This window comes from Mustelus asterias, chromosome 9 (assembly GCF_964213995.1).
Source record: "Mustelus asterias chromosome 9, sMusAst1.hap1.1, whole genome shotgun sequence".
NCBI classification, from domain to species: Eukaryota; Metazoa; Chordata; class Chondrichthyes; order Carcharhiniformes; family Triakidae; genus Mustelus; species Mustelus asterias.
This window is the reverse complement of record NC_135809.1, coordinates 112,859,169-112,881,746: the sequence shown is the minus strand read 5'-3', so window position 1 is coordinate 112,881,746 and position 22,578 is coordinate 112,859,169. Positions and strand designations below refer to the sequence as shown.

At 43.6% G+C, this 22,578-nt stretch overlaps 1 protein-coding gene across 1 annotated transcript in view; it reads right to left on the bottom strand.

The window, feature by feature from the left end:
* parvaa (parvin, alpha a) overlaps positions 1–22,578 on the bottom strand; it is a 94,063-nt gene that overhangs the window by 21,243 nt on the left and 50,242 nt on the right. The window contains exons 2-5 of the mRNA XM_078220876.1: positions 12,761–12,850; positions 12,590–12,660; positions 11,029–11,131; positions 3,307–3,447 (exon numbers count right to left, since the gene is read on the bottom strand). Of these exons, the coding sequence (XP_078077002.1) occupies positions 3,307–3,447; positions 11,029–11,131; positions 12,590–12,660; positions 12,761–12,850 (405 nt within the window). The remainder of the gene's footprint in view (positions 1–3,306; positions 3,448–11,028; positions 11,132–12,589; positions 12,661–12,760; positions 12,851–22,578) is intronic.

Below are 22,578 nucleotides of genomic sequence, written 5' to 3'. Positions count from 1 at the left end.
CCAAGATGATTTAGGGAAGGAAATCAGACCTACATGCGTATCCAGATCCACAGCAATTTGCTTGATTCTTAACTGCCCTCCGCAATGGCCTAGCAAGATATTCAGTTCCAAGGACAGTTGGGGATGGTCAACAAATGCTGGCCAGTAATGCCCAGATCCCATGAAGAATAAAGAAAAAAAATTGCAGTCCACTCAATTAAACAAAACTTTCTCTATAACCTTCTATGATTCTGACATTTACCTACACAAGTATACTTTTCCCTGTAACTGCACAGGAGGAGGCCATTCAGGCAATTTGCCTGTGGTGGTTCTTTGAAGGAGCTACCTAATTAGTCCCTCATGCTCTGTTCCCATTGCTGTGTAAGCTTCTCAAACGCACAACTTGATCTTCTCAGCACCATATTATGCAGATGAAAGTGAATGGAATAAGGAAAACGTAACAAATCTGCCAAACGGTTGCCAGGAAAGAACTGGGGACCTGATGTGGAACATAGTAATGGGGGGAGGACATTCAGCCCCTTCAGCCTATGCCATTATTCGGTTAGATCTTGGCTAATCTGCATCCGAACACATTTAAAGTTTATTTATTAGTCTTACAAGTAGACTTACATTAACACTGCACTGAAGTTATTGTGAAAACCCCCTCGTCACCACACTCCGGCACCTGTTCAGGTACACTGAGGGAGAATTTAGCATGGCCAATGCACCTAACCAGCACATTTTTCAGACTGTGGGAGGAAACGGGAGCACCCGGAGGAAACCCACGCAGACACGGAGAGAAGGTACAGACTTTGCACAGATGGTGACCCAAGCCGGGAATCGAACCCAGGTCCCTGGCACTGTGAAGCAGCAGTGCTAACCACTGTGCCGCCCAAAATCAATTTTACCCAACTGGATCCTGTAACTCTTACCAAACAAAAATCTATCAATTATAGTTTCAAAATGTTCAAGTGACCCTCAGTCGCAACAGCTTTTGTCGGGTGGCGAGTTTCAGATTTTCACTACTCTTTGTGTGAATAAGTACTTGCAGACTTCACCCGAATGGCCTAACTCACATTTTAAGGTTACATTATTGTCCAGTGTGTGGAAATGTGGCTTCTTGAGTGACTGGTGTGCTGCTCAACTGGATCTCTGCACACAAGGAGCAAGATTACAGGAATCTGCGAGAAGACACTTTACAGTCAGGAGAACGGCTAGAGAAGACTTTGCTTCTGCACAATGTCCCCAGATTGTTGAAGAATGTGACAGCCGCTCTTCCTCGCTGGCATTAACACAGGACGACTGGGTTTGAGCCCATCTCCAGCTGTTGGAAGGCTCTGTACTTAATTCCACCTCACCAACGTTGAAGGGGAGAGACTCTGACTGTAATAAATCCAAGAGCATCAGGGATGAATTTTCTCTACAACCTGCCAAGCAGTATTCCCTCAGCGATAAGGAGGAAGTTCTGTAGAAGGATAAAGTTGGCAACTGTTGAATAGAAGGGCTTAACCATGAGTGACAACTCGTCTCTGGTCAGCTTTTCCAGTATGTTGACCAATTGTTTCCCTCAGTGTAAATCAGACGTGATTTACAAGCCAAGTAGTTGAGTGTGACTGAAAAAATCTTGCCCCACTTGTTGCGTAGAGATAGCTCGGTAATGCATGTTCGATCTACCTCAACGTGGTCTTATCAGAATCTCCATTTGTCTTTCCTGCTCTGCAGATCAATTGTTTGTGACAGAGGCAGTTGGATAGTTTGATCGAGAGATGTGTATGAAGAGATAACATTAACTAGGAACACACAAGCACGCACACTATAAATACAGGCGTGCGCGCACGCACACACACGTGCACTGAGGGGAATGGTTATAATGAAAGGCATTCACAGGAGAAAATAAAAACTGGAAGTTCTGGATATAAAAGCAGATCCATAAATCATCATATAAAATGTGAAAATTTGCCTCAAGTCTTTTACTGGTTCTGGCAACTGGACTTCAACCTCAGAACGTGAACTGTGAGTGCTGACTGATACAGCTCTGCTGCAGTGCTGACTGATACAGTGCATGGTTTTGCTTCAGATTTCAAATTTGTTATTTTCTTTCTACCGCAATGCACAAAGAATATAAAGTCAGTTGGTTTTGAAGAGGCTTGTACTGTAGAGTAGGTGTGTGTACTTCGACATACCTGTACTTGCATGTATGTGTGTGCGTGCGTTAAAGTTGCCAACACTGCTTGGATTCCAGGAACTTTCATCCCAAATGCTCAGCATCTCACTTATCTGTCCTTGGTCTGCTGATGTGTACGTCCACTGGACTAGCTCTCAGTAAAACCTTTTCTCCGCCACAGTTCCTCACTTCTCACCATTCCCAAAATATTCCGATTTGTTCTTCTCATATCCAGAGTAGATAGTCTTGTACATTCCCACATTGAACTCCATCTAGCACAGTCTTATCCATTGCCACCATTTAAAAAAATTCTGCTTCACCATTCTTCCAATCAAAATGGATAATTTCCCTTCTCATGGGAAGGTATACTTGAATTGTGAATGACAATTTTTTCCCAGAAAAAAAAACACTGATGCAATTCCTTTCCTGTTGCTCCTTGCACAGTTGCACAAGGGATAGCACTGCTGCCTCACAGTGCCAGGGACCCGGGTTCGATTCCCAGCTTGGGTACTGTCTGTAGAGTTTGCATGTTCTCCCCGTGTCTGCATGGGTTTCCTCTGGCTGCTCCGGTTTCCTCCCACAGTCCGAAAGACGTGCTGGTTAGCTGCATTGATCATGCTAAAGTCTCCCTCAGTGTTCCTGAACAGGCTCTGGAGTGTGGCAACAAGGGAATTTTCACACTAACTTAATTGCAGTGTTAATGTAAACCTACTTGTGACACTAATAAATAAAAACTTTGCATCTGGTGGTTTTTATTACAATTCTTCATATGGATCCCATTTTATGTAACCGTGGCTCAATAGGACAAAAGATTTGGACAAAGTAGGAAAGAATTTGCATTTATACGGTCCTATCCCCAAAGTTTGAAAGCCACTAATGTACATTTGAAGCATAACCACTGTTGTAATATTGGAAATGCAGCAGCCAATTTGTGCGCAGTGAGGTCACACAAACAACAATGCAATAATGACCAGCTGGTTTTAACACAAGTGATGTTGGTCGAGGGATTGAGTCGGGTGACGACAAGAACCCTGCTGTTTTGCTTTGAAATATTGGATGTGAACTCTTTTTGGGGAATGTGGGGCCTCAGTTTAAGACCTTAGCCAAAGGACATTTATTAATTTTAGTGATGCCAATTCTACTCTGCTCAAAATCAAACTTACTGTCAATCGTCCACTTGATGTTTCTGGGTGGCAGCTTAAGTGTTTCGTTGATTTTTTCCAGAACAGTCTGCAGTTTCTGTTTCTGGGCAATTTCCGACTGTGTCACTTCAGCTACGTTTAGCTTCTCACCCTCAAGTTTCTCTGTGAAAAGCAACCAGGCCAATTTGTTACTTTCGAGAACAATAAAGCACTATTAACATAGTAAAACTTCCCAAGGCCCTTTAAGCATTTGTCAGGCAAAAGAAAAATAAGTGTCTTAAAAGGAGGCGACAGAAACAGAGCGGCTTAGAGAAGGCCAGAGGCTTTGGGCCTAAACAACCAATGGCAAAGCAATTAAATTCGGGGATAGACAAGGGACCAGAATTGGATGGCGGGCGGAAGGTTGTTCAGAAGAGGGAGATTACAGAGATCAGGAGAGCGAGATCATGGAGAGAATTGACAGCAAGGATGAGAAATTTAAAGCTGAAGCATTGCCAGACTGGGAGTCAAATCAAGTCAGCAAGTATGGTGGGAGATAGATGAATGAAACTTGGTGCAAGTAAGGACACAGGCTGGGGTAATTTTGAATACGGTCAAGCTTATAGATTTTGGAAGATGGGAGCTTGACCAGAATGTTGAAATAGTTGAGTCTAGAGGAAACACAAGTTTTTATTTGAGTCAAAGCCATGTCTGCCCTAGGAATCGTAAAACCAGATCGCCACGTGAAAACTCAAACATCAGACCCCAGCGACAATGTGTGAATCCAGGAATTGTTAGTATTAAGATAGGAAATAAAACAGTTCAAACACATGCATAATGCAGATAGATGTCCTTTGCATGGAGTCCTGCTGACAACACTTTTATATTCTGTTGTAAAGGACACAAGTTCCCTCCCAGCCATGCAGGAGTGTTCTCTTCCTGTCGGGGAACACTTCAGCAGTCACGGCATTCAGCCTTTGATCTTCGGGTAAGCGTTCTCCAAGTCGGCCTTCACGACACACGACAACACAGAATCGCTGAGCAGAAACTGATAACCAAGTTCCGCACACATGAGGACAGCCTCAACCGGGATCTTGGGTTCATGTCACACTATCTGTAACCCCCACGACTTGCCTGGACTTGCAAAATCTCACTAACTGTTCTGGCTGGAGACAATTCACACCTCTTTAACCTGTGCTTAACCCTCTCTCCACTCACATTGTCTGCACCTGTAAAGACTTGATTACCTGTCAAGACCCGCATTCCAACCATTATTTTGTAAATTGAGTTTGTGTCTATATATGCCCTGTTTGTGAACACAACTCCTCACTCACCTGAAGAAGGAGTGACACTCCGAAAGCTTGTGCTACCAAATAAACCTGTCGGACTTTAACCTGGTGTTGTGAGACTTCTTACTCTGCTTAACCCCAGTCCAACGCTGGCATCTCCACATCATGTCTGTGTTGAACAGGGTATTTTATATGACCAGCCAATCTTCCATAGCATTGTTCCTGGTGAGTCGGATACACTCTTTTATGAGGCATTATATGGAAATGGCTATTATTCTGTTGCTAAGGTGAAGCTACGATTGTACCTTTTAATGCCACGCAGTCTACTTGCTGTAAATGCTGAAGTCAATTAGTGTTCAGTTGCTGAAAGTTAGGGAGGTTGGGCATTTGGGAAGGTGCTTGTAAATTTCATCACCACCCAGAAAATCAGCATCGAATAACTAGCTTTGTCTCTCTTCTCTGGATCTATATTTTAAAATGCAGAATCCGATTTGGGAGGGCTAATCTTCCATGACGGTCTCCATGTTTAGTCAGACGACGCAAGTTTAGGAATGTTATGTCGCTTCATGAACAAAAAAAAGATTTGCATTTCCATGGCATGTTTCATGATCCATGGGATGTCCCAAAGCACTTCCCAGTCAATTAAATGCTTCCAATTTAAGTGGATGTAAAAGATCCCATGACACTGTGTCAAAGAATAGCTGTGACGTTGTTCCATGTGTACTGGCCAATATTCATTTCTCAATCTACTTCTGAAAAAAAGATTTGCTCATTTACCTTGTTAGCATTTGTGCGACCTTACCCTGTGCAAATTGACTCCCACGATTCTACATTAGAATCCTTCAAAAAGTTCATTAGCAGTGAAGTGCTCAGTCATGTCCTGAGGTCACGAAAGGATCTGTAGAAACCCGAGTCAATCCTTTGCTTCAGCTTTACTCTTATCTCCATTTAAATCTGGGGCGTGGGATTTACACAGAAAGATCCCAGCAAGGTACTCCACAGCAGCAAAAGTGCATGCACTAGATTACACAGTGGTTAATCTCCATCTAATGAAGTCTTGTATTAATGAATCCATCATTACTGGTGGGAGACACATCAATCTAAATGAAGCCCAACCTCGACAACAGTGGCTGGATTCTGACAAGTTGGATAATCACCAATAAAACTGCCTGCTCTCATCTTTCCCCTTCCAGGTGTATGTGCTTACTTGTGTGAAACTGAAAATAACACAGCACAGAAGACTGAGCCAGTACTTCTCCTCCATAAAGTGATGGCTTGGAAAGCAATGCCATATTCAACGCAGTTTCTAATTAATTTTCCATTCAGTTGTGCTTCAGGTTTCCTTGCTCGTGGGACAAATGAGGATTCCAGAAAAAAAAAAGAGTACAACTGGTCAGAAATAGCTGAAACTCTCTACAATCCAAGCCTGGATTTTGCATTAATGCGCACTGTCAGTGACAACAGATAACTTCATTTTCCAGAATTTACTGGCTCTCCCAAACAGCAACGTTCAGATTTATTGCAGACTGTACTCTACACAGATCCTTGTGCCCAGGCTTCAGTGGGTCTGCAAAGTGACCAAAAGGGAAATAGGTACATACCTGAGAAACTGTGCAGGGTAATGGGGAAAGAGTAAACTGCACTTCAACTACTTGTAGAAGAATTTCAAAGAGCAGGCACAGGCACAGTGGGATAAATGGCCTCCTGTGTTGTATGATTTTATGGACTCGAATACCAGGTGTGTGTATTTTTCCTATATTGTTTATTATTCACTCTCCTGTTTCACCCTCCATCTTCACTTGATACCTTGCAATGAGATCTTGAACCCATATCAGAAACTAAGGATACTGGCGCTGCTGATTCCAACATCCGGCATGGTGGCACAGTGGTTAGCACTGCTGCCTCACAGTGCCAGGGACCTGGGTTCGATTCCCGGCTTGGGTCACTGTCTGTGTGGAGTTTGTACCTTCTCCCTGTGTCTGCGTGGGTTTCCTCCCGCAGTCAGAAAGACGTGCTGGTTAGGTGCATTGACCCAACAGGCGCCGGACTGTGGCGACAAGGGGAATTTCACAGTAACTTCACTGCGGTGTTAATGTAAGCCTTACTTGTGACACTAATAAATAAACTTTGAACTTTATCCTCCGACCTCCCTCAGGAGCAGTGGATCAGGTGACAGACAATTGTATCCTTTCACAAGATGCAACAATGTTTAGCTCTACCTGTCTCTCAAAACCCAACTCCCACTAACAGACACTGTTTCAATGCAAGTGAAGTTGGCAGATTGTAAGATGCTTGTAAAATTCCAAGACTTCAAGAATTGTCTGCCATTCTCTCATTTTCTTTTTCACTGTTTTTTCACATAAAAGAACAAGAGAGGGAGAGATGACAACTTTTTAAATCAGCGAGTTGTTGTGATCAGAAAAGGCAGTGGAAGCAGATTCAATGACAAGTTTCAAAAGGGAACTGGATAAATACTTGAATTTAGAATAGAATCATAGAATTCCTACAGTGCAGAAGAGGCCATTCGACCCATCGAGTCTGCACTGACTCTCTGACAACACTATCTTATGATGTGGAGATGCTATCTTACCCAGGCCCTCTCCCCAGCTCTATTCCCATTGCCTCCACACATTTCCCAAAGCTAATCCATCGAATCTACACATTTTGGGGCACGAAGGGGCAATTTACCATGGCCAATCCACCTACCCTAGTGGATTCATCTTTGGACTGTAGGAGGAAACCGGAGCACCCGGAGGAAACCCATGCAGATACAGGAGGAATGTGCAATCTCCACACAGACAGTCATCCAAGGCCAGAATTGAACCTGCGTCCGTGTGCTGTGGGGCAGCAGTGCTAACCACTGTACTACCGTGCTGCTATGAAGGGAAAACGTTCATCACAGCTCTGGGGAAGAGCAGAGGAGTGGGACCAACAATTCTTACAAAGAGCTGCACAGGACAATGGGTCACACCTTGAAGTACAACAAACCTCAAATTTTTATATAAAGTGTAAAGATGATCCTGTATTAAGAACCTAAGAAAAATTGAGCAACAGTTTTCACGCTGCCGCTAGGTATTCACCACAAATGGATGCTACTGTTAAGCCAAAATTGGGTAATGTGGTATATGAATTTCAGTGCCAGTGTGATGCCAGGTATCTAGGCTGTATGCTTCAAAGACTGATGGATCGTATCAAATGGCATGTCCCTTCGGCTGTTCGTAACGGACCAAGTACAGACCATACCCACCTAGCCCATGGTTGCAACATTTTAGATGCGATTCCACGATTGGACAACATTTGCTAAAGAATCTGCTAAAAATCATGCTGACAACCAATTGAAGATTATCAGTTGCACTGGCAGTTGTGGCATATTTGCCTGTACTGGAAGCTACACTATTAATACGCAGCACCCTGTTCTTTGCAGATAGAAAGAACATGTACAAATATTGCGCCTCTTTGAGCCAAACAAAGTGAGTGACAGCCATTTGCTGGTTTATTCCACGGGGCAATCATAGAATCCTGACAGTGCAGAAGGCGGCCATTCGGCCCATTGGGTCTACACTGAGTATCTTATCCAGGCCCTATCCCATAACCCCAAGTATTTACCCTGCTCATCCTCCTAACCTACACATCTTAGGACATCAAAGAGCAATTTAGCATGGCCAATCAATTTGACCTGCATATCATTGGACTGTGGGAGGAAACTAGAGCACCCAGAGGAAACCCACACAGACATGGGGAAAACGTGCAAACTCCACACAGTCGCCCAAGGTTGGAATTAAACCCGGGTCCCTGGTGCTGTGAGGCAGCAATGTTAACCAATATGCTGCCCTTGCCTTGACCAATCAGAATCAAGCTGCCTGGTTTAAATTTCAAAACAACGTTTGGCAATTAATTGCCGGTCACATCAACTGGTACATTTTCCATGGTAACACCTGTACCAATTAGAGTCCACTTTCTAATCCATCAGCTCTCTTCACATAAAGTATAAAGTTGTTGTTCATGTTCTTGTCCTGATGAGTGCAAGATGAAAAGTTTTGACAATATATGTCTTTTGCAGCATTACTCAGGTTCTGTACCACCAAATGACAATCTAAAAATACCTCTGAAGAAAATCAGCATCGTTTAAAGAACCAGAAGCTCTGAAAGGATTTTCTTTAAAAGCAAGTGAAACAGCTGAGAGTCCTTCACAAATTACTCATGATCTGGCCAAAGTACATCATTGACAATAGATAAATGACAGACATCATGATGTACATGGCCAGGAGAGGTAAAAATTACCACAAAGCATATTTTTAAGGTAATTACTAAATAAGGTGGAAGAGAATGGAGTGGCGATTATAACGTAGGAACATTTTCCCCTGCTGGTTAACTTTAGCATATGAAAAAGCACAGAAGAACATAAAATGGGTTTCTCTGCAGAAGGAACATAGGTACTTACAGTACCAATAGTGGTCGATCAGCACATTGTGTCCATTCCAGCTTTTTGAAAGAGCTAAAAATTAATTCCACTCCCCCCTGCGCTTTCCCTACAGCCCTATAAACGTTTTCATTTGAAAGTATTTATCCAATTCCCTTTTCAAATTCACTATTGAATCTGCGTCCCCTGCCCTTTCAGGCAGCATGATCCAGATCACGACAATATACTGTGCTGAAATTCTCATCCTCCCCTGGTTCTCTTGCCAATTATCTTAAATTTGTCTCCTCTGGTTAATGACCCTGGCACCACTGGAAACAGATTCCCCTTATTCATTCGGGTCAAAAGGCCTCATAATTCTGATCACCTCTATTAAATCTCCTCTTGACCTTCTCTGCATACAACGCAAAATCTAAGAATTGGTTTTAGTACAGTTGTACATTTAAGGTTAGTTTTAATGATGATTACTGATGGCATCCTATCCTTGTGTCGCTGTGATTCATCATTGTTATCCTTTCTTTTTCAGGAAATACAAGGAGACACAAACTAAATTACTCTGTTTGGACTCTTGGTCTGGTTGGCAGAAATACAGCAGCAAGAGTTCCTCAGTTGGACACAAATGGTGCATCATCTACAAGATGCACGGCAGTAACTCACCAATCCTCCCTTGACAGCACCTCCCAAACCTGAGACCTCTTATCACCTACAAAGTACAAGGGCAGTACACACAGGGGAACACCCAGGTGTTCCCATGCAAGTTCTACTCCACCAATCCTTTAATGGTTCTATTACTAAACTACTAATCTAGAGAGCTAGACGACTATGAGAGTTCAAATCCCACCATGGCTGGTTCCCACAGTGCAGAAGGAGGCCATTCAGCCCATCAAGTCTGCACCAACTTTCCGAAAGAGCATTTTACACAGACCCACGCCCCCACCTTATTCCCATAACCCTGCACATTTACCATGACTAATCCACCTAACCGACACATCTTTGGACACTAAGGGGCAATGTAGCATTGCCAATTCATCTAACCGACATATCTTTGGATTGTGGGAGGAAACCGGAGCACCCGGAGGAAACCCATGCAGACACGGGGAAAACGTGCAAACTCCACAGTCACCCAAGACAAGAATCGAACCTGGGTCCCTGGCGTGTGTGGCAGCAGTGCTAACCACTGTGCCACCGTGCCACCCCTTTGAGAACGTACATTAAAGAATTCTGGAAAGAAAAGCTAGTCTCAGTAAAAGCAACTATAACATAACTAGGGGAATTTCACAGTAACTTCATTGCAGTGTTAATGTAAGCCTAGTTGTGACTAATAAACTTTTTTAAAAAAACGTTTAAAACATTGTTGGATTGCTATTTAAAAACCCTACTGATTCATGAATGCTTTTCAGGGAAGGAACCCTGCTGCCCTTAGCCTGTCTGGGGCCCAGTCATGACCCCAGTCTCTCTCACAATAATGTGGCTGATCCTCTGAATCAGTCAAGCCTGCTACTTTATGGTCAGGCAAGCGGTCTCTCACTATCACCAACCCGAGGCAATAAAGGCCAGCCCCAACAGGAACGTCAACTGAAGTGTGGCATCAGCAAAAGGTGAGAAGCTGGAGCACCGACCCCCATTTATGACAGAGATAACCCCACTCAACAGGGTAAACAATCTGCGGCAACATACACCAAGAACAAATAAAACGAGTAATGAAAATGCAATACAGGTGGCTGTAATATGGCTGCAACTGTAATATGCTGAGGTGTAGTTTCTCTGAGGGCAGCCCTTAGTTGCATCGGATCCTTGTCACAACTTACTAAATCCCGCAGTACTTAACTGAGTCCAAAGATGTGCAAGTTAGGTAGATTGGTCATGCTAAATTGCCCCTTAGTGTCAGGGGGATTAGCTAGGGTGAATGCATGGGCTATGGGGATAGGGCTTGGGTGCGATTGTGGTCGGTGCAGACTTAAAGGCTGAATGGCCTCTGCACTGCAGGATTCTATGACCTCTTATTTGGAGCGCAATCTTTCAGCAGTTTGAGATTTCCAACTCTTGGAGAAGTCTTACCAAACAACTTCTGCAGCACTTGTCCATCGTAGAGATCTTCAGCCAAATCCTTCACGATAATTCTCTCTTCTACCAGTTCATCATTGATCCAGTCGATTAAAACCTGGGCACACAGAACATCCAGAGCTTAAAAGGTGTTCACAATCGCAAGGAGAAATGGTTTCCAGTGATGAGAGGGACAATGGACAGGGGACACACAAAGTTAAGATGGTTGGCAAAGGAACCAGAGGCGATATGAGGAAACACAAAGAAAAAACATTTTGAGATCAGAAATTCACCTTTTTAAAAGGGTGGTAGAAGTTGAAATTCCCAATTACTTCAATTTTGTTTGGGCTCCTTGATGCCACACTAGGTCAAATGCTGTCTTGATGTTGAGGCCAGTCACTCATAGCACATCTAGCTCCCACCACACAAATCTTTTGTCCATGTTTGGACCAAGGCTGTAATTAAATCTGGAACTAGGTGGCCCTGATTAATACTGATTAATGCCACTTAATAGCGTCACTGGCAAACACCATCCATCACTTTGCTGATGAATGAGAGTAGACTGATGGGGAAGTAATTGGCTGGATTGGATGTGTCCTGTTTTTTGTGTACAGGACATACCTGGGCTATTTTCCATATTGTGGAGATGCTGGCGTTGGACTGGGGTAAGCACAGTAAGAAGTCTCACAACACCAGGTTAAAGTCCAACAGGTTTATTTGGTAGCAAATACCATAAGCTTTCGGAGCACAGCTCCGAGGGGGCCGAGATGGACCATCCATTGTTGCAGCTACAACACTGGCATCTACCTGATGATGTGAAAACTTGCCCAGGTATTTTCCATATTGCCAGATGCCGGAGTTATAGTTGTACTGGAATAGCTTGGCTAGGGGCACTACAAGTTCTGGAGCACAAGTCATCACAGTATTATTGCTGGAATATTGTTAGGGTCCACTGCCTTTGCAGTACCCAGTCTCCAACCATTTCTTGATATCACGTGGAGTCAATCAAATTGGCTGATGACTGGCATCTATGATGCTGGGGACCTCTGGAGGGGGCCGAGATGGACCATCCATTGTTGCAGCTACAACACTGGCATCTACCTGATGATGTGAAAACTTGCCCAGGTATGTTCTGTCCACAAAAAGCAGTCAGGTCAGGTCAATTACCACCCCATCAGTCTACTCTAGGTCATCAACAAAGTTATGGAAGGTGTTGGTTGACATTGCTATCACGTGGCCCTTACCAAGCAATTACCCACTCAGTGTTGGTTCCACCAGGCCCGCCCAGTTCTAGATCTCATTGCAACCTTGATCTAAACCTGAACAAGAGAGCTGAACTGAAAAGGTGAGATGAGTTGTCCTGGCCAATATTTTTCCCCTCAACCTTCATCACAAAGAAACAGAATATCTGATGATTATGTCACTGTTACTGTGGGATCTCTGTGTGCACAAATTGACTGCCACCTTTCCTCATCCCACCACTTTATACAGTACATTATCAGATGGGTAGCTGCTGGAATGTCTGGAGGTTGTCAAAAACACTGTAGAAATGCAAGTTTTCATAATCTGTTCTTACCCTCATCAGATCTAGTAGTTTGGGGTCATTTCTTGAGTTTGGATCAAGCATCGTGCGAACCTCATTTTCCTCTAGAAAGTGAATAATTATACAGTAACCACAGCAGTGCTCAAAACATCACCAACACATACAATTTAGCACATTTCGGCCACTTAAAAAGGAGCCTCTTACCCAACATCGTGTCCTCCCGATCCAGCTCGATGGGTATGGGACTGAGTGGCAAGTTGATGGCATTTTTCCCTTCTTCTTGCAGTTCTGATACTGTGTGTGAGAGACAGAAAGAAGTTCCTTTTAAGGGGCAGCTTTAAAACTAACTGGCCGACGAGACCAGTGGGTCCATTGAACTTACCCAACACGGCTGTGATGCCTGAAGAATTGACGATTGGGTCTTTGGTGATTTGCCAGAAACAATGTGTGATCTCTTTGGAATGGCTAAAAAAGTAGGTTAGAAATCCATTGCTAGTTACCAGGGTTACCAACCCTCCAGGATTACCCTGGCACTTGACTAATAACCTTCAGGAATACATCCAAGCAGAGTTGGTAACATAACAATTCAGAGACAAGAAATATCTGGAGAATCTTTCAACTGCCTTTGTGATCGACACTTGTCCATGTGGTAGCATTGGCCACGTTATGTGAACCTGCCCTTAATAAGATGCATCAGAAATTTGGCAATCTTCACATAGGTTGGAAATTTCTTCCGTACGTCCACAATCCTCAAGGTAAAGAAGAACTGCCCAGCACCTACCCTAACCTTACCACCACATGACAATGCCATTTACTGCCCCATCAGTCTAGTCTCAATCATCAGCAAAGTGATAGAAGTTGCTATCGAGCAGTACTTACTCGGCAATAATTTGCTCATTGATGCTTGGGTTGGGTTCCAGCAAGGACCACGCCGCTCCTGACCTCATTACAACCTTGATCCAAACATGGCCAAGAGAACTGAATTCCGGAGGGGAGGGGAGAATTGCCCTTGAAATAAAAGCAGCATCTGACCAAATGTGGCATCAAAGAGCCTTAGCAAAACTGAAGTCAACAGGAATCCAGGGAGAAACTCTCTTACTGGTGAAGAGTCAGACCTGCTATAAAAGACGCAAAAACAGAAAATGCTGGAGAAACTCAGCAGGTCTGACAGCATCAGGATGACCCTTCGAAACGTTGGCTCTCTTCTCTCTCCACAGATGCTGTCAGACCTGCTGAGTTTCTCCAGCATTTTCTGTTTTTGTTTCAGATTCCAGCATCCGCAGTATTTTGCCTTTATCCCAGTATAAAAGAAGATGGTTGTGGCTGTTCAAGGCCGATCATCTCAACCCCAGGACATTACTGCAGGAGTTCCTGAGGGTGGTATCTTAGGTCCAACCATCTTTATCAATGATCTTTCCTCCATTATAAGGTATAATAAAGCTTCAATTTTGAAATCTCACCCTTATTTACAAATGATCTTGTCCCTCCCGATCTCTGTAACCTTCTCCAGCCTGACAAATTTGCAAGATGTCTGTTCTCCTTTAATTTGGGCTTCTGGAACATTCCTGATTTTTATCGCCCCAACAGTGGTGGCCGTGCATTCATGTTGTCTGGGTCCGAGGCTCAACAATTCTTCCCCTGATTCCTTTCCCATTCTTCTTCCCTCTCCTCATTCAAAATATTTGCTCAAATCTAAATGTTTGACCAAGCTTTTGGACATCTGCCTCAATATCTCTTGTGGTTTGGTGTCAAATATTGTTTTATAAAATTCCTGTGAAACTCTTTGGGGTAATTTATTAGGTTAAAATTGCTTATTAGATGCAAGTTGTTGTAGCTACCACCACTGAATCCCCACTATCAATATCCTGGCTTGCCATTGTCCAGAAACTTAACTGAATCAGCCATATAAATACTGTGGCGACAAGTGTGGTCAGAGACTGGAAACTCTGGCAAGTAACTCACCTCCTGACTCCTCAAAGCTGGTCTGCCATCCAGAAGGCACAAGCTGGGACTGTGATGGAATATTCTCCATTTGTCTGGATGAGTGCTGCTCCAACAACACTCAACAAGCTTGGCACCATCCAGGACAAAGCAGCACGTTTCATTGGTACCCCATCCGCTATTTTAAACCTCCCTCCACACCAGTGCTCAGTTGCAGCAGCATGTACTATCTGGACGATGCTCCTTTAACAACATCTTCCAATCCTGTGACCTCTTATCAGCTAGGGCAGGAGGAGTATGGTAACACCACCACCAAGTTTCCCTCCAAGTCAGACACTGTCCTGGAACTATAATTACTGTTCCTTTGCTGTTGCTGGCTCACAATTTTGGAAATCATTCCCCAATATCTACACCACATGAACTATAGCAGTTCAAGACAGCAAATCACCACCACCCCTCGCAAGGGCAATAAATATTGGCCTCGCCAGTGGCAACTATATCCCATGGATGAATAATAAAAAAAAATCTTGCAGGCAGGACTCCTGGTCTGTCCTATTCTGTCAATAGGCCTGTAGTTTATAGCCTTAATGATTTTTTTTAAAAACCACATCTGATCAAGTTACTTGCAATCCTAAAGTAAAGATGAAGTTGATTTATGATCAGAGTAATTTCTGTGATCTTCCTTTGGCCAACTTGAATATAACACAGTAAAATACTCCAAGGCTCTTCACAGGAGTGTAATCAAACAAAATCTGACACTGGGCCATACAAGGAGATATTAGGACCAGTGACCAAAAGCTTGGCCAAAGAGGTAGGTTTCAATCAGCATCTTCATGGAGAAAGGGGGGTAAAGAGGTTTGGGGAGGGGAATTCCAGAACTCAGGCTCAGGCAGCTGAAGGCCCCGATCACCAATCGTGATTAAAATCTGGGAAGCACAGGAGGCCAGAACTAGAGTTGTGCAATAATCTCAGAGGGTTGTAGCGCTGGAGAAGGTTACAGAGACTGGGAGAGGGCCGTTCATGGTGGGATTTGAACATGAAGATGAGATGCGGAAAGCAAATTTTGCACAAATTCAATGACTGCAATGCTGTGGTGCGCAATAGTTGGGGGGGGGGGGAACGGTAGCACAGTGGTTAGCACTGCTGCTTCACAGCTCAAGGGTCCCGGGTTCGATTCCTGGCTCGGGTCACTGTCTGGAGTTTGCACATTCTCCTCGTGTCTGCGTGGGTTTCCTCCGGGTGCTCCGGTTTCCTCCCACAGTCCAAAGATGTGCGGGTTAGGTTGATTGGCCAGGTTAAAAATTGCTCCTTAGAGTCCTGGGATGCGTAGGTTAGAGGGATTAATGGGTAAATATGTGGGGGTAGGGCCTGGGTGGGATTGTGGTCAGTGCAGACTCGATGGGCCGAATGGCCTCCTTCTGCACTGTAGGGTTTCTATGATTTCTATGATGATTCTATGATTTCTATGATTTCTATGAGATTTGTAAAATCAAAGAGGTGCCGGACCAGTCAGTATTCTCACAGTTATTTTGCTCTCTTCAGATGAGAATCCCGCAGTGGGGAGCAGCATATTTTGGATGATAATAGCTCCCAAATTCTACAGGAACTATTTCATCACCTGCACTGTTACTCATAAACACAAACATTAGAAAAGGGCTGCTTGTCATCACTGGGTGAATGTGCTATTAGATTGTACAGGAAGCTCTTTAACAGAAGGAACATTATAATCATTCCATTAGCTGTTGACTCCATGCCAAACATTTGTAAATCAAACATCTTGCCACTATCAGGGAGCTCCATGCACTTTTCAACACTGAAATCACTGCATTAGCACAAATTCAACAAACAATATACATTTTCAAACTATTTCTCCATTAAAGTCAACATGACTGTCAGTTGCTCCAGGATAACTCAATCTGGTTCAGGTACAGATACATCGTTAAGTAGTTTGGCTTAGGAAAAACAATGGAAGATGACTCATACATTCATATAGCATTGAAGATGGCCATTCGGTCCTCATGTTGGGGTTTGCTAAATGGTTTTACAAAGATGGTTTAAAGCTGGGGAAGAAAGTTAAATTATTTTTCATTGATATATACATTCTTCTATATTATTTGTTTTTCTCAGCCTCCTCAAGCCTGTGTAACCTTAACAAAGTGTTGGTATTATTGCCTCATCCTTTCTTAAAACATTTATTCTTGGAAAGTGGGCATTATTACAAAGGCCAGCATTATGATCCAAGACTTCTAGTTATCCTGGCGATGAGCGTTCTATCCAACGTAGCCAGTTTGAGGCTTTGCCAGACGGCAATTAAGAGTTAGCCACTTTATTGTGTAGGACTGGAGTCATGTCTAGGCCTATCCTAGGTAAAGATGACATGCCCCCTTCCCTATAGGAAGCTATGCTGGGTGTTTGACAACAACCTGACAGTCTCAGGGTCACTTTTTATTAAAGCGAGCTTGTGTTTTTCAGAATAATTCAAATTTTCAAACCGCTAGGATGGAATTTGAACTCTCACCCTCTGAATTTAGACCAGTAACATAACCACTTATATTTCTATACTCTGGTTAACTCATTAGAAGTCAAGCCTACACCACATGGAGTGCAAATAGAGAGAATATTTCCTCTTATGGGGATAAGCATAATATGAGGCCTTCAGCATAAGTCAATCACCAAGAAATCCAGCAGAGAAATCAAAATAAACTTCTTTAACCAAAGAATGTTAAAAATGTGGAACTCTCTACCACAACTAGTGGCTGAAGTGAATAGTATAGATGCCTCTAAGGGGAAGCAAGACAAATATTTGAGGAAGATGGGAATAGAGTTACAATGCTACATTTAGATGGGAAAAGATGAAAGGAGGCTCAAGTGGAGCATAAACACTAGCGTGGACTGAATAGTCTGCTTCTGTGCTTTATATCCTCTGTGTACACAGTCAGATTATCTTTCCTATGTCACAACCAAAACGTGCACCGCTGTCTCTTTGCGGGACGTGTAAAGGTTCCAGCTAAGAATTGGAGTTTAAATTCCAGCCCAGAAATATCTTACTCTGCTTAATTCAAAATTGCTTCTTTTGAATTATCTTTTCTCCTTCAGTTTTGTTTTCATTCACAGGATGTGAGCATTACTGGCAAGGCCAGTATTTATCCTTCATTCGCACTGCCCTTCACTGGGGGCCATGCTAGGCCGTTTCAGTGGGGGTGGGGGAGTTAAGAGTCAAGGCAGTCCAGGTAAGGGTGGTAGATTTCCTTCCATAAAAGGACATTAGTGAACCAGATGGATTTTTACAACAATCCAGTTGTTTCATGATTACCATTATGAGCATTTTCATCCAGACTTTAATTAATTGAATTTAAACTCCCCAGTTGCCTTGGTGAGATTTGAGCTCCCGTCTCTGGATCATTATTGCAGGGCTCTGAATTACACGTTGAGTGACAAAAACCACTGTGCTACCATTCCCATAACCGAACTCAAGCCAAATAAATGCTTCCTGTGTTCTTATTACAATTGCTGAATTCACACTCCTGGATAATTCAATCTCTCCAAACCCCAAAAAATTCAGGTTAAAGTTAATACGATTTCTTATTCAATCTCCTCCCCACTATATGTATCCTCCTGCCCCTGGGAGCCACCAGTTTACAGATCCCCGGTGTCAAACATTCTCCAGTGCAGGAGGAGGCCATTCAGCCCATAGAGTCTGCATTGACTCATATCCAGCCTTAGCCCATTATCCCATGTATTTACTTTAATAATTCCTCTAACCTATACATATTGGGACAGGGGCAGTTAGGCATGGCCAATCAACCTAACCTACACATCTTTGGACCGTGGGAAGTAACTGGAGCAACCGGAGGAAACCCATGGAAACAGGGGAGAACGTGCAACCTCCACACAGGGTTTCACCCAAGGCTGGAATCGAACCCGTGTCCCTGGTGCCATGAGGCCGCACAGCTAACCACTGTGCCACCGTGCTGCCCTAAGACCCAACCCATTCTCCATGCCAGATCAGCACATGGATTGATGACCAGGCAACATTACAACTGTGTTTACCCAACATCCACACAAGAGCAGTTGATTGTGATTAGGATTTGAAAGTCCTAAACGCCCTCCCACAGGCTCAGTTCAGGTCACCTCCAGGTTTAATCCTCCACCCGAGAACAGGTTACCTTGCCACAGCCGAGAATTCATAGCTGAGATCTGTCTGACCCAATGGGGCTCAGTACCGTGCCGAGAGATCATTAGTCAAGTCAGCAGAGGCAAGTTTTGGAGAAGATGCACACTCCTCGCCCCTGCTCTCTCACTCCTCAGAAATGTCGCTCAGATTGAAAGCGAGGTTAAAAAGATTTTCTTACTGGTATTGCAAGATGCACAGAAAGTGAAAACCTCTGGAAATGGAATGTGGTCACAAAACTACAATGATGTGTTGTTAATGATGTACGACATTAATGCATAAATCAGAGGAGCGCATCTCCTGTGCCCCTTTCATTCTCATTCAACCTAGTTTTTTGCCAATAACCTTAATAGCGTCAAAGCCTGTTCAATACTGAATTCTATAATGGCTTTGTCCCCTCGTTGTTTAATTCAGTACAAAATGTAGCCCTAACAGCTACACTGTATAATGCAATTTACAAAAACAAATTAACCATTTATAAAAGAACTGGTTTCGATTATGGCTTTTTTTGAAAAAACTTTTTGTTACAACTCCACACAGAAAATTCAATTATATTTAGTAGCGTTACCATGGGCTGCCTTGATGAATTGTCAAGATGACAAAAGGGATGGAGAACTTGAAAGTGTAACAAGGTTGCATTATAAAGGACAAAGCTTTCAATTTTAAGAAAAACTCACATTTTCCCAAGGACTGAGAAGAGCTGCCACTTCTATTATGAGATTATGGCCAACAGCATAGATGCATGCAAACAAAAATTGCTGTAGTAAATAGGAATTATGATTAAATGAACTATTCAACGCTTCAAAATAATTGAGGGCAAATAACATCTTACCTTTACAACAAAGTGCTCCACAGCCCATTGCCCTTAAGCCAATTCACCTTCATTCTCCCTGCAAATTGGGAATAGTCTGAAATATTAATAACCTTCACGATGAGTCACTGTCTTTGCCTCAATCTGTCTTCAGGAGCTTCGCTTGCGAGCTCACTATTAAATGCAGTACTTCAATTTTTAAAGAAAAACACAGGCAATCGCCGTTAATGTTGCAAGTACAGTTCCTTTCCTGCTTCTCACTGCTGAAGTTACATTGACGAGCAGACTTCCTGCGTGTTTAATGACATCGGATGCTACCAGAGATTTTACTCTAACTATTGCAAATCAAATTCGCTGCCTGCAAATGCTGCCGTTCCATCCCTCACATTTGTTGGTACCGCAGTAATGGATACGCAGCCACTTCACCAGCCGACTGCCAAACTCACCTCAACCTAAACCATTAAACCAGGTGCCTTCAAACTTTGGAGCCATCACTCTCCAGGAGAAAAAAAATCCAACATTTAACTCTTAACAATAGAGAGTAGGGAGAAGACAACATTCTCAGTCTGGTATCCACACATTTACATTTAGGGCAGCATGGTAGCACAGTGGTTAGCACTGCTGCTTCACAGCGGCAGGGACCTGGGTTCGATTCCTGGCTTGGGTCACTGTCTGTGTGAAGTTTGCACATTCTCCTCGTGTCTGCGTGGGTTTCCTCCGGGTGCTCTGGTTTCCTCCCACAGTCCAAAGATGTGCGGGTTAGGTTGATTGGCCATGCTAAAATTGTCCCATAGAGTCCTGAGATGCATAGGTTAGAGGGATTAGTGGGTAAAATATGTAGGGATATGGGGGTAGGGCCTGGGTCGGTGCAGACCCGATGGGCCGAATGGGGTCTTTCTGTACTGTAGGGTTTCTATGATTTCTATGATACATATATTTATTCCTTGGATCACAAAGCTCACTAAACATCACCTTACTGTCATACATCTGATTGAAAACTGTTGATCTGGCAATCATGCCAGCAACATCTGTCAAAACAGTGCACAACACGGCACCTTTTTTATTCATTCTCATCGAGCAATTTATTGCCCAGTCCTGGTTACCCCTGTGAGAAGATGGTGGGAGTCACCTTCTTCTCGAGCCCTGTGCAGTCCCTGTGGTGGAGGGGCTGCAACTGTGCTGTTAGGCAGAGAGTTCCAGGATTTTGACTGAGCCGTAATGATTGAACAACTATACCTTCTCAAGTCAGGATCATGCATAATACATGAGGTGTTCCTAATAGCCTACTGCCCTTGTAAGGGTCTGTAGTGGATTTGGGATGTTTGTCTTCAAGCAGGGGGATTGACTTCCACCCGAGGACTTAAAGTGGCCAAGTTAATTTACCCTGGATTTTATACCTTGGCATAAACTGTGACCAAGGATCTTGCACTTAAACCCCAGCATTGAGCTGAAAATGATACAATGTCCTTTGTTGAAATCCCTGAATGGTAGTTAATTCAGCACTGGAAAATTCAGATCTCGTAGAGCTTTCAGTTGCTCTCGGAGCTCATGGAAGATTCACTGAAACCATTCTGAGCATTTGGTCCAGTCACTGGCTGCCTTGCCTTAACTGCCTGGGCCCAAAGCTCTGGAATTTCTTCTTCACCTCTTTCACCTCCTTTAAGATCTTCCTTAAAACTTTGCTCTTGGGTCAAACATTTGGTGGCCTGTCTTTTTAATACAGGCTTACATGGTTCAGTTGTCTAATTTACACTCCTGTGAAGCACCTTGGAAAGATTTACAATGCAACTACTAAATATAGCATCTGAATGAACCTTCTCTGCCATGCTATACACTATCCTCCAAAAGGTGCTGTTCTACCACCACTATTGAATGAAAGGCTGCAACAACAGCACAACACTTTAACATGTGGGGGGTCCAATTACAAATGCGGACACAGGAATTCATAAATGATAATGTTAAGGGACTGAAGCCCATCTCCATGCCCTGATCCAGCTCTTCCACACTTCTCCAGCCCCACCAGCCAACGATTGGTTCTGTCATCTCCTTGGCCAAGATGACTTGCAATTAGAGCGCAATGGTCACAATTCCTAACATTCTTTGAATGCTACGGATACAAAACAATTATCTTAAAATGAGAGCAATCATCTCAAACCTCTCAAGAACTTGCATGGCACCTTTCACAATCTCAGACATTTCGCCAAATACTGCGCAGTCACAACTAAGTCATTCACCATTACTTGAATGTAAGAAACAGAGCAGCCAATTTACACATAGCAAGCTCTCTCAAACATCAGCAATATGTCTGTCTGTTTGAGATATTGGTTGAGGGTTGAGAACACCAGGGGAGAATGCCTCTGCCTGCTCCTTTTCCGATAAAGGTCTTGGGATCTTTCGTGAGAATCCAAGAGAGGACAGGTGGAGCTTTGGTTTCAAGTCTTATCGGAGTGCAACACTGCTACTCCACAATAACATCACACAAGGTGCCTACCTATGTTTAAGCCTTGAACAGATTGGTAAATACCCCAAAACACTTATTTTTCACAGAATCTCTGCAGTGCAGAAGGAGGCCATTCGGCCCCATCGAGTCTGCACCAACAAGGATCCCAACCAGGCCCTATCCCCGTAACCCCACACATTTACCCTGCTAGTTCCCCAGACGCGAAGGGGAAATTTAGCTTGGCCAATCCATCTAATTCGCATATCTTTGGACTGTAGGAGGAAACCGGAGCACATGGAGGAAACTCACGCAGAGATGGGGAGAATGTGCAGATTCCACACAGACAGTGAGCCAAGCTGGGAATCGAACCCAGGCCCCTGGCGCTGAGGCAGCAGTTCTAACCACTGTGCCACCATGCCGTGATTTTTGTACAATCAGCTTTATAGAGCCTGTTTCCATGGTTTACAGCATGGAAACAGGCTCTACGGCCCAACTTGCCCATGCCACCCAGTTTTTACCACTCCAGACACTCACCACCCTCTGAGTGAAAAAAATGCCCCTCTGGACCCTTTTGTATCTCTTCCCTCTCATCTTAAATCTATGCCCTCTAGTTTTAGAGTCCTACCTTTGGGAAATGATGTTGACTATCTCCCTTATTG